At 57.6% G+C, this 12,695-nt stretch overlaps 1 protein-coding gene across 1 annotated transcript; it reads right to left on the bottom strand.

The window, feature by feature from the left end:
- Positions 1 to 9,577: 9,577 nt before the first annotated feature.
- LOC120108346 lies at positions 9,578 to 12,451 on the bottom strand. The gene has a single exon (XM_039121935.1). It carries the CDS (start codon positions 12,449 to 12,451, stop codon positions 9,578 to 9,580), a length of 2,874 nt encoding a protein of 957 aa, XP_038977863.1.
- Positions 12,452 to 12,695: the final 244 nt, after the last annotated feature.

Below are 12,695 nucleotides of genomic sequence, written 5' to 3' on the forward strand. Positions count from 1 at the left end.
TTCGCGCCTGAAGGAAGCCGAGGCCGCTCGGGTTGCTACCGAGGCGAAGCATAAAGAGGCTCAGGCTGATCTGCTGAGGGTCTCCTCTGAGGCCGAAGGCCGGATTGTGGCGAAGGTCTTGGAGGCCAAGGCTCAGATTATGGAGCGAGCTGAGGCGGAGCTGGCCGAGAAGAGGGCGGAAATCGGGCGTCAGGCGGTAGAGGCTTATCGCCAGTCCGCCGAGTTCGCCCATGATATGTCGGAGGCAGTGCGGACCTATCGCCAGTCTGACGAGTTTGTCCATGACGCGTCGGACGCGGGGGCCGAAGCCTTCACCTTGGGCTTCGAGGAGGGCCTGGCAAGGGTGTCGGCTAAGTATCCCGAAGTTGACCTGAGCGAGATCTCCCTCCTGGACTCCTCTCCGGCGCCATCGCCTGCTGGTTCTCCTGCTGCTTCCCTACCTCCCGCGGACGAGCCCGGCGTTCCCGACCCGGGAGTTCCTCCAAGCTGACCTCTTGTACCTTTCATTGTCTTTTTTATTTTTGTATGTCGGCGTTTTGCCCAATTGTATGGGCCTCGGCCCTGAAAATTAATGCACGTTGAATATTTCTTCATCTCGCCCTCGTCCTCTTTTTTTTTTTTTTTTTAGCTCTTGGTTGCTTCTTGTGACTTTTGATTCCCGAAGTTCTTCCGGCGCTAGGCCAGGCATCCGAGGGTTAAACCTCAGGAAACTCTTCCGGCGCTAAGCCAGGCATCCGAGGGTTAGGCCTCAGGAAATTCTTCCGGCGCTAAGCCAGGCATCCGAGGGTTAGGCCTCAGGAAATTCTTCCGGCGCTAAGCCGGGCATCCGAGGGTTAGGCCTCAGGAAACTCTTCCGGCGCTGAGCCGGGCATCCGAGGGTTAGGCCTCAGGAAACTCTTCCGGCGCTGAGCCAGGCATCCGAGGGTTAGGCCTCAGGAAACTCTTCCGGCGCTGAGCCAGGCATCCGAGGGTTAGGCCTCAGGAAACTCTTCCGGCGCTAGGCCAGGCATCCGAGGGTTAGGCCTCAGGAAACTCTTCCGGCGCTAAGCCAGGCATCCGAGGGTTAGGCCTCAGGAAATTCTTCCGGCGCTAAGCCAGGCATCCGAGGGTTAGGCCTCAGGAAATTCTTCCGCTCGCTGGTCGGCCAAGGCTGGCGCAAGCCGAAGCGACCGGTCGGGGCTTCCGGCTAGTCTGCTCCCGGGATGATCATCGGGTTAGCCAGGCATCCGAGGGTTAGGCCTCAGGAAATTCTTCCGGCGCTAAGCCAGGCATCCGAGGGTTAGGCCTCAGGAAATTCTTCCGGCGCTAAGCCAGGCATCCGAGGGTTAGGCCTCAGGAAATTCTTCCGCTCGCTGGTCGGCCAAGGCTGGCGCAAGCCGAAGCGACCGGTCGGGGCTTCCGGCTAGTCTGCTCCCGGGATGATCATCGGGTTAGCCAGGCATCTGAGGGTTGTCAAGCCTCAAGGAAATTCCGCTCGTTGGTCGGCCAAGGCTGGCGCAAGCCGAGGCGACCGGTCGGGGCTTCCGGCTAGTCTGCTCCCGGGATGATCATCGGGTTAGCCAGGCATCCGAGGGCCGAGCCTCAGGGAAATTCCGCTCGTTGGTCGGCCAAGGCTGGCGCAAGCCGAGGCGACCGGTCGGGGCTTCCGGCTAGTCTGCTCCCGGGATGATCATCGGGTTAGCCAGGCATCTGAGGGTTGTCAAGCCTCAAGGAAATTCCGCTCGTTGGTCGGCCAAGGCTGGCGCAAGCCGAGGCGACCGGTCGGGGCTTCCGGCTAGTCTGCTCCCGGGATGATCATCGGGTTAGCCAGGCATCCGAGGGCCGAGCCTCAGGGAAATTCCGCTCGTTGGTCGGCCAAGGCTGGCGCAAGCCGAGGCGACCGGTCGGGGCTTCCGGCTAGTCTGCTCCCGGGATGATCATCGGGTTAGCCAGGCATCTGAGGGTTGTCAAGCCTCAGGGAAATTCTGCTCGTTGGTCGGCCAAGGCTGGCGCAAGCCGAGGCGACCGGTCGGGGCTTCCGGCTAGTCTGCTCCCGGGATGATCATCGGGTTAGCCAGGCATCTGAGGGTTGTCAAGCCTCAGGGAAATTCCGCTCGTTGGTCGGCCAAGGCTGGCGCAAGCCGAGGCGACCGGTCGGGGCTTCCGGCTAGTCTGCTCCCGGGATGATCATCGGGTTAGCCAGGCATCTGAGGGTTGTCAAGCCTCAGGGAAATTCCGCTCGTTGGTCGGCCACTTGTCGCTCGCCGCCCATCGGGGTTTCTCTGTGCCCAGCCGCGACCGTGTTTCTCCTCTCCTCCAAGCGTTGCCTGGGGGGAACACGAGAAGGGTATTAAACGCTAATTAATGCGTTACCTGGGAAATCGGATCGCCAGTTGCTGCTGGTGAGGAGTGTTAGTTGAGCGGCCGCGATACGCGGGTTCTTCGAGGAGGATGCGGCCTGGGCGCGAGCGGAGACACGTGGACCTAGGGGTATACGTCACCCGGATCGTCCTGCACAAAGAATGCGATTTAAGGAGAATGACGCTTAGGAAATCGCGGGGAGATACGCCTCGGGAGCCGGAACGGCTCCGGATTCAGTGCGCCTGCATTTATTGGAGCCACCCGTATCGGAACTACCAGGGGGCCGCAGCTTGGCTATAAATACAGGTGCAGGTACGATGGAATTTGCCAAGCCGGAGCTGCAGGTTGCCATGGATCGCGGACCTCCTCCTTGGCATATGACTGAGAGACTCCTGTCGAAGGAAAGGGGAGGCGCTCCCCTTACAACTTCAGCCAACTAGCCGTTTCATCTGGGATCAACAAGGAGGGTCTCCCCGGCGGAACTCCGCTCTAGGCGTTTCATCCGGGATCACATCTCCCCTCCTTGAAGTTCAGCCTCCCGGTTGAGCTCTGCGCCGGACGCTCAATCCGGGACCGCGCCTCCATATACTCTTCCCCCTCGAATCCCTTCTCTTCCCTACCACTGGGGAAGATGGGAATATCCTTTGGAGGCGGCGTTCCCCTGGGGGCAGCGGGAGCTTCTTCTGCGGCGGCTCCTCCTCTTTTTGGTGAGGTGCTGGATGGCGCCTCCGGTTAGAAGCACCCACTTCTGGTGGGACTGCAGCCGCCCTGGGTTGAGGGTTTGGGTCCCCACCTCTTCTTTACTTTCTTTACTCCCTAATTCCCCTCTGGGAATTCCTTGTAATCACACGAGCACGCCACTGTAACCAGAAATTATTGAAATGAAAAGTATTGCACCTTTTTAAATTGTCTTTCTGGCCTTGTTGTTCTACTGGTAATACATCCGCAGGTTAGCGGAATTCCAGCCCCTTGGAATTTCTCGGCCATCTAGGGCTTCCAACTGGTAGGAGCCAGGTCGGTTTACCCAACGAACTTTATACGGGCCTTCCCAATTTGGCGCTAGCTTCCCACCTTCCGTAGGTTGAGATGCCTTAGCTCGCCTCAGCACCAGATCTCCAATTCTGAAAAGCTTCGGTCGGACTTTGGAGTTGTAATATCGGGCCACCCTCTGCTGATACATTGCCATCCGTACCTGAGCCATTTCCCTTGCCTCTTCCAAGAGATCCAAGTTCCCTCGGAGTTGCTCTGAATTGGCCTCGGGTCGGTGCGCGGCCACCCGAGGCGAGGGGAGTCCGAGCTCCACGGGGGCAACGGCTTCCGTGCCATAGGTTAGGCTGAAAGGCGTCTCTCCAGTAGGAGTCCGTTGTGTGGTCCGATACGCCCAAAGGACATTCTCGAGTTCCTCGACCCAAGCTTGCCCCGTCCGGCCGATCCGCGCTTTGATACCTTGGAGGATTGTCCGATTTGTGACCTCGGCCTCGCCGTTGGTTTGGGGATGCGACACGGATGTGAACCGATGCTCGATCCCGAATTCCTCGCAGAAGTCCCGGAAGTGCTTGTTATCAAACTGTCGACCGTTATCCGAGATGAGGACCCGAGGTACTCCAAATCGGACAATGATGTTCTTCTTCACGAACTTCCGGACTTGTGCCTCCGTGATGGTGGCCAGTGGCTCTGCCTCCACCCACTTGGTGAAGTAGTCGATGGCGACAATCAAAAATTTCCGCTGGGCCGAAGCGACGGGGAATGGTCCGAGGATATCCATTCCCCATTGTGCGAAGGGCCAGGGCGCGGTGATTGGCGCCAAGGGGACAGAGGGGACTCTCTGGACGTTGGCGTGGCGCTGGCAGGCGTCGCATTTCCGCACGTGGTCCTTCGAGTCCTCCATCAAGGTCGGCCAATAGTAGCCTTGCCTCATGATCTTATGCGCCAAGGACCTAGCCCCCAAGTGCGATCCGCAGATGCCTTCGTGGACTTCGCCGAGGGCGTAGGCCGCTTCCGCGGGGCGGAGGCACCTTAAGAGGGGGGCGGTAAACGAGGTCCGATACAGCCTCCCTTCATAAAGTACGTAGTGGGCGGACTTCTTTACAAGCCGCCGGGCCTGATCTTCGTCTTCAGGGAGGATTCCTTCGGCGAGGTAGGCGACGAGCGGGTCCATCCAAGACGGCTCCGGATCAATTGCCATCACCGCTCCAGCCCCGTCAATGCTCGGGGCATCCAGGGTCTCCAGGTAGATTGCCCTCGACAAGTTGTGCGCGTCTGCGTCCACTAGGCGGGACAACCTGTCGGCCCTGGCATTTTCGCTCCTCGGGACCTGCTGAATGTCAACACTGCCGAGGTCGGGAATGAGTGTTTGCACCTTCCGGACGTAGCTCTGCATGGTCGGGCTCCGCGCCTCGAACTCCCCTCGAACCTGCCCGACCACCAGCTGGGAGTCGGTGAAGACTTTCAGACGCCGGATGCCGAGCTCCTTGGCGAGTTTGAGTCCCGCGACTAGGGCCTCGTACTCCGCCTCATTGTTGGTCACTGGAAATCCGAACCTCAAGGCATACTCGGCTATCACTCCATCGGGATTGGTGAGGACCAGCCCAGCCCCTCCACCTTCAGGGTTCGACGACCCGTCAATGTGGAGCGTCCAGATCGGGAGATCGAGGCTGGGTGTCTCCGGCGGCTTAGGTTCCGCCTCCTGCACAGTGCACTCAGCGAGAAAGTCCGCGAGTACCTGGGCCTTGATGGCTGGTCGGGGCTGGTAGCGGATGTCGAACTCACCAAGTTCTACTGCCCACTTCACCAGCCGCCCCGCATTCTCTGGATTGCTGAGAATCTGCCGCAGTGGTTGATCGGTCAAAAGGGTGACAGAATGAGCCTGGAAATAGGGGCGAAGCCTCCTGGTCGCAGTCAGCAGCGCGAAGGCGATCTTCTCAGCCTTCGTGTACCGCGTCTCGGCATCCCGGAGGACTCGGCTGATGTAGTATACAGGCTTCTGAAGTCTTGCCTCTTCCCGAACCAGTACTGCGCTGACTGCGGTTGGGGAGACCGCCAGGTAAAGGTAGAGCATCTCCCCCTCTTGCGGCTTGGACAGCAGGGGAGGAGACGCCATGTACTCCTTGAGCTGGTCGAACGCCGCATGGCATTCGGCCGTCCAGAGGAAGTCTTTTGGGCGCTTCAACACCTTGAAGAATGGTTGGCAGCGTTCGGCCGACTTTGCCACAAATCGTCCGAGCGCGGCGACCCTTCCAGCGAGCTCCTGAACCTCCTTCACTTTGGTCGGAGGGGACATATCTTGGATGGCTTTGATCTTGTCCGGGTTGGCCTCGATCCCGCGCTGGTTGACAATGAAACCGAGGAACCTCCCGGCCGAAGCACCAAAAGCGCACTTCGCTGGGTTTAGCTTCATGCGAAACTTTCGCAAGGTGGTGAAAGTCTCCTCCAGATCTGCAATGTGCTGGTCTGCATGGCGGCTTTTTACCAGCATATCGTCCACGTACACCTCCATATTCCGGCCGATCTGCTCCTTGAAGATTTTATTGACGAGGCGCTGGTAAGTGGCGCCAGCGTTCTTCAGACCGAAGGGCATTACCTTGTAACAGTACAGCCCCCGGTCTGTTATGAAGGCAGTTTTCTCCTCGTCCTGTGGAGCCATCATTATTTGGTTGTAGCCGGAGAAGGCGTCCATAAAAGACAGTAGCTGATATCCGGAAGTCGCGTCGACCAGTTGGTCTATCCGTGGAAGCGGAAAGCTATCCTTGGGGCACGCCTTGTTCAGGTCGGTGTAGTCGACGCACATCCTCCACTTCCCGCTCGCCTTCCGGACAAGTACGACGTTTGCCAGCCACTCGGGGTAGCTCACCTCTCTTATGAAACCTGCCTCCAAGAGTTTGTCTACCTCCTGGTCGACCACCCGGATCCGATCCGGGGCACAGTGTCTCTTCTTTTGCTTTACTGGTCGGTGGGTCGGGTCGACGTTGAGGGCGTGAGAAACGACCTCCGGGTCGATCCCAGGTACATCGGCCGCCGACCAGGCAAACACATCTGCATTGGCTCGGAGGAATTCCACTAACCGGAGCCGAGCTTCCAAGTCGAGGTTGGCACCGACCCGGACCGTGCGGTCCGGGCGGCCTTCTTCGAGGGGAACTTCGATTACGCCCTCGGCCGGCTCCCCGTGCCGCAAGGCCACTTCGTCTCTGGCGTCAAGTGACTCGACGCTTAGGGCCTCCATGGGCTTCTTCCCTTTGAGAGTTGCTAGGAAACACTGCCGTGCGGTCGGCTGGTCACCTCGGACCTCTCCAATCCCGGCCGCTGTGGGGAACCGCATGAGCAAATGGTAGGTAGAAACCACCGCGCGAAGGGCGTTCAGTCCGGGTCGTCCGAGGATAGCGTTGTAGGCCGAGGGGACACGGACGACCAAGAACCCGAGCCGCACCGTGGCTTCTGCGGGTGCAATGCCCGCGGTCACAGGCAGCTCGATGACACCTTCGGCCGAGATAGCGTCTCCAGTGAATCCTATGAGGGGGGTGGATGTTTTGTGCAACAATTGTCGGGAAAAGCCCATCTTTTGGAAGGCCTCGTAATACAAAATATCAGCTGAGCTTCCACTATCCACAAGAACACGCCTTACATCATAGTCCGCCATAGTGAGAGAGATCACCATGGCGTCATCGTGGGGAGTCTGAACCCCCTTTACATCTTCATCACAAAAAGTGATTACATTTCCGACCCGCTGCCTCTTCGCGACGGCCACTCCTGATACTTCCGCCGAGCCCCCTGCGTTCCTCACGGGCCGAGAGCAGCCCCCAGTGATGGTGTGGATCACTCCCGCAACGGGTTGATTCTGCTCCCGAGGCTCCTGAGGGGCCGGGTCGGCTGGACGCGGGTCTGCGGGGGGACGTCGGTCGTTTACATATCGACCGAGACGCCCTCGGCGAATGAGAGCCTCGATCTCGTCCCGAAGCTGGAAGCAGTCTTCGGTATCGTGGCCGTGGTCTCGGTGGTACTCACAGTACGCCCGAGAAGGCTTCCTCCCAGGGATCTTCTTCATCTGCCTCGGGACCGGGAGGTCCTCCCGCCCCTTGACCTCCATGAGGATCTGGGCCCGGGGGGCCAGGAGTGGGGTGTACCGGTTGAAGCGTCGGTGCGGAGAACGAGGGCGTGTGGCGCCGTGGTTCCTTGCTGGTGACGGGCTTCTGCGCCGGCGTTGAGGCGTCGGGCTCCTCCTCTGGGGTGCCTCTTTTCGCCTTTTCTTCCCGGGCTTTAGAGGGGCTTCGGCGGCCTCCTTGTTCCGGTGGGAGGCTGCCTCCTCGGCGTCTGCATACTGGTTTGCCCGAGACAACAGCTCCGGGAAGCTCCGCGGCAGACGTTTGTCCAGGGAGAAGGTGAGTCTGCCCTTCCGGAAGCCTCGCTTCAGGGCTGAGAGAGCCACCTCCTGGCTCAAATTCCGGACCTCCAGTGTTGCCTTGTTGAAGCGGGTGAGATAATCCCGCAGGCTCTCTCCCTCGTTCTGCCGGACATCGAAGAGGGAGTCGGAGACCAGTCTTCGCCGGCTACTGACGGCGAAATGGCTGATGAAGAGACGGGTGAACTGGTGGAAGGACTGGATGGAATTAGCCTCCAGGCCGGCGAACCACGCCCTTGCCGGGCCGCGGAGGGTCGCCGGGAAGGCCTTGCAGAGGAGAGGATCCGATGCTCCATGGAGGAGCATAAGAGTCCTGAAACTCTCCACGTGGTCCCGTGGGTCCGCCGCCCCGTCGTAGGGTTCGATCGCCGGCATTTTGAACCCCGGCGGGTTTAGGGTTCGCAGGATCCTTGAGGCAAGCGCCGGCTGGGAGGAGATTTCCAAGTCGGCGAAGGGATCTTTGGAGTGGCCCTTCAGGACCTGGAGCTGTCTGTGGAGATCGTCCACCCGCCGGTCCAGGGAGCGCGACCGGTGGGTGGGAGACAAGGAGCGGCGCGAGGGGGACCGACTGGAGTGCGGGCCCCTCGAGGACTGGGGTGTCTGAGAACGCGCCCGGGTCCGCCTCTCGTACCCCGCGCAGCTCCGATGAGAAGGTCCTGGCAGAATGGACCGCACTCGAGAATCCTCCCCGCGCCGGCGCTCCTCTCCATGGGAGAGGAAGGAGCGCGGGTTGTGAGGAAGAGGCGAGTGCTCGGGGAGCAGCGGCTCCTGAGCCCGCTGCGGCACCCGAGAGATCACACCCTGCAGATTCTGCACTGCCTCCGCGAGGGTGCGAACCTGCTGGGCTAGCTGGTCGAACTGAGCAGGTTCGACCGTCTGAATGGGAGGAGAAGCGGTGGAATGCTGCTGAGAGTGTGTTGGGGACGCAGCAGCCTCCCGGCCAGAGGCGCGAGAGGCTCCGCGACCGGAAGCATTGGAAGCTCCGCGACCACCTCGCCGTGCCATTACGATCGTTCTGAGATTCGGCCCTCCTTCTAGCGCCAACTGTTGCTGGTGGTCCAAACCGAGAACGATTGACACGACGGTGTGAACGGGGTTCCGCCTGAGTTGTCTTGGTTGGTGCTGGTTGCGCTCCACCTTCCGCCAAGGAACCTGCAAACAAGCCTTGCACCACCACCAGGGTGGTGATGGCCCTCCGACGGTCAAGTCAGAGGAGATTGGAGGAGGAGAGATGATAATCACAAGTGGGAGAGAGTGCTCTGGGAGGTATTGCTTACCCCCCCCCCCTTCTCCCCCCAGCCGCATATATACCTGGCTGGGAGGTCTCTCAGGGGGGTTTGTCGTCGTGGGGCACGATAGAATGGCCACTGACATGGCCGTTACGGGGCGTCGTGGAGCAGCGCCGGGTACGGTCATGGCAGGGCGTAGTGGAGCTCCGCTTTGTACGGTTGATACAGGAGATCGTGGGCAGCATCGGGTACAGCCGTTGCAGGGAGTAGTGGAGCAGGAGGCCGCGGCGTGCCTCTGGAGAATAGCCTGTCGTTATCAAAAGATCTCCGACTCGGGGTCGGAATGCTGGATCATAGGGCAGCCGACCCGGGGTCGGGCTGCGAAGCCGGGGAGGTCCGACTCGGGGTCGGAGTGCTGGATCATAGGGCAGCCGACCCGGGGTCGGGCTGCGGAGCCGAGGAGGTCCGACTCGGGGTCGGAGTGCTGGATCATAGGGCAGCCGACCCGGGGTCGGGCTGCGGAGCCGAGGAGGTCCGACTCGGGGTCGGAGTGCTGGATCATAGGGCAGCTGTAGCTTTCCTGGATACGCGTGCCGATCACGTGGGGCATGGCGGCTCAATTCCCCCATAACACAATCCCACTAAGAGCCATGGAAGTTGGCTCTTCTCCTTCGGCCATCAATAGCATGGGACTTCCTTCTTTTCTTGAGAGTGCATCCGCCACTTTGTTCTCCTTCCCGGGTTGGTATACAATATTATACTCAAAGCCAAGCAACTTGACTAAGAATTTTTGTTGCTCCGGGGTCACAATCTTTTGCTCCAAGAGGTGCCTTAGTGCTTGTTGGTCGGTAACAATGGTGAACTTTTTTCCAAGCAAATAAAGTCTCCATACTTTGACGGCATGCACAAGTGCTAGTAGCTCCCTTGCATATGTTCCCCAAGCCTTCTTCATGGGCCCCAAGGCTTTTGAAAGAAAGGCTAAGGGTCTCTTTTGTTGCACTAGAACCGCACCAATGCCATCCCCACTAGCATCGGTGTAGACTTCAAATGGGATGGAGAAGTCCGGGAGAGCTAGGACTAGTGTTTGTGTCATGGCCCTCTTCAAGTTGTCAAAGGCTTCTCTTGATTCCGGGGTCCATTCAAATTCTCCTTTCTTCAACATGGCGGTCAAAGGTTTGGCAATCAACCCATAGTTCTTCACAAATCTTCGGTAGTAGCCGGTCAATCCCAAGAATCCCCTCAAGGCCGAGATGTTCTTGGGTAGTGGCCAATCCACCATGGCTTCAATCTTCCTTTGGTCAACTCTTACCCCTTCTCCCGAAATGAAGTGGCCCAAATATTCTAGCTCCGGTTGGGCAAATGCACACTTGGAGGCTTTAATATAGAAGTGGTGCTTCTCCAAAAGGCGGAGCACCACTCCAAGATGCTCCTCATGCTCCTCCATGGTCCGAGAGTAGACCAAAATATCATCGAAGAATACCAAAACAAACTTCCTCAAGTAGGCCCGAAATACCTCATTCATGGTAGCTTGTAATGTAGAGGGTGCGTTGCAAAGGCCGAATGGCATTACAAGGTATTCATAATGTCCCGAGTGGGTTCGGAACGCCGTCTTGTGCACATCTTCCTTCTTCATCCGGATTTGGTGGTATCCGGACCTCAAGTCCAACTTGGTGAAGATCTTCGCGCCATGAAGCTCATCTAGCATTTCATCCACCGTGGGAATGCGAAATCGATCCTTGATGGTGGCTTCATTTAAGGCTCTATAGTCGGTGCAAAATCTCCAAGTTCCATCCTTCTTTCTAACAAGTAGCACCGGAGAAGAAAAAGGACTAGTGCTATGTTGGATCAAACCTTGCTTGAGCATCTCCTCCACTTGCCTCTCTATTTCCCCTTTTTGAAAGTGGGCATACCGGTAGGGTGGGACGTTCACCGGTGTCGATTCATTCTTGAGCCGGAGGGGATGATCAAAACTTCTTTGGGGCGGCAAGGTAGTGGGTACCTTCAAGACTCCTTGATGGGCTTCAAGTAGGCTCCGGATTCTTGGAGGAACCCCCTTCATTTCATCTTCTTCTTGGTGGCTTCCTTCATAATGTTGGCCGGTCATCAAGATGGCAAAGCAAGATGCTCCACCCTTGCATAGCCTCTCTAACATATTGGCTTCACAAGACCGCACCTCTTTGTTGCTCATGGCGGTCCATTTCTTCTTTTGTCCTCCAATCTTGAACTCCATGGTCATGGTGCTATAGTCGGTTAGCACCTTGTCCAAGCTTCGAAGCCATGCATTCCCCAACACCACGTCAAGGCCGACTAGTTGCAAGATGTGTAGGTCGGCTTTGATTCTCACCCCTTGGATATTCATGCAAACATCCCTTACTACTTCCTCACATCGGAGCTTTTCTCCACTTGCCACTTTGACTTCAAAGGGTTCTACCGCCGCTCCCTTCAAGCCAACTTTCCTCACAATGCCGGAGTTGATGAAGTTGTGAGAAGAGCCGCTATCTACCAAGAGAGAAACCTCATGCTTGCCCACCCATGCCATCAAGCGCATGGTGGACGGTCTTTGCACCCCCGACAAGGCATGCAAAGAAAGCTCGGCCTCTTCCTCTTTCGGGCTATAGTTTCCTTCATCTTCATGCTCATCATCATCCTCCGAAGCTTCCGTAGTGGCTTCCTCCTCATCGGAGCCGACATCAAGAAGAAAGGCTTGGCCGGACTTGCATTGATGGCCCCGACTCCATTTGTCTCCACATTTGAAGCAAAGGCCCTTCTTGACATAATCTTGGAGCTCCTCTCTTGATAACTTCTTGATTTGTTGGGGCCGATCTTTGTGGCTTCTTCCGGCTTCTTCCTTTCCCTTCCAAGGCCCTTTTGGTGGCAAGGGCATGGTGGCCTTGGAATGGGAGCCTTCCTTTGTCATTCTTCTTTCGGGACCATAGCTTTGGTCCAAGATTTCCGCCATTCTCATTGCCTCTTGAAACCGCGTAGGTTGTTTGAGTTTCAATTCTTTGGATAGCCACGGCTTCAACCCATCAAGAAAAGTGCCTAGGAGGGCTTCTTCGGACCACCCACTCACCATAGTTTGGAGTAGCCGAAACTCGTCGATGTAGGCTTGCACTTTTCCTTCTTGCTTTAACTTGGCTAGTTGGCCATGATGGTTCACAACGGGAGAAGGTTCCCATTGTGACATAAACTCCTTTACAAAGGCCGTCCATCCAAGTCTTTTGTCATCTTTCTCATAGAGATCCCGGATCCACCTCCACCATCTACTAGCCCTTCCGTCAAGATGGAAGCTAGCAAGTGTGACCCTATCTCCTCTTGGGACCTCATACACATCGAAGTATTGTTCCGCCTTATCCATCCATTCATATGGGTCTCCACCACTAAACTTGGGAAAGTCTATCTTGGGTTTTCTCATCCCCTTCTCTTGTGGCACAAACCCCCTAGTTTCTTCCACAAAGCCTTCTTCCCGAAACCTCCTCCTTCCATCCATGACATTCCTCCGGTCAATAGGCCTTCGGGCATGGTATGGCTCCTCTTCGGGTTCACTCCCACGGCTAAGCTCCTCGTCTTCTAGCCATCTCTCAATTTCTATACCTCTAGCTTCGATTCTTCCTCCTCTCCTTCGGGGCCTTTGGTGGTCTACCTCCTCTAGATGGTTTGGCCTCAAGCCTCCCACTTCACTACCCCTCTCTTTCCGTCCTTGGTCCCGCCGAGATACGTGCGACCAAGGGTCT

This window comes from Phoenix dactylifera, unplaced genomic scaffold (genome assembly GCF_009389715.1).
Source record: "Phoenix dactylifera cultivar Barhee BC4 unplaced genomic scaffold, palm_55x_up_171113_PBpolish2nd_filt_p 001287F, whole genome shotgun sequence".
Lineage (NCBI taxonomy): Eukaryota > Viridiplantae > Streptophyta > Magnoliopsida > Arecales > Arecaceae > Phoenix > Phoenix dactylifera.

What these genes read in the sequence shown, in the direction of transcription:
- LOC120108346 (XM_039121935.1), bottom strand. Translation starts at nt 12,451, where the DNA reads ATGGATGGAAGGAGGAGGTTTCGGGAAGAAGGCTTTGTGGAAGAAACT.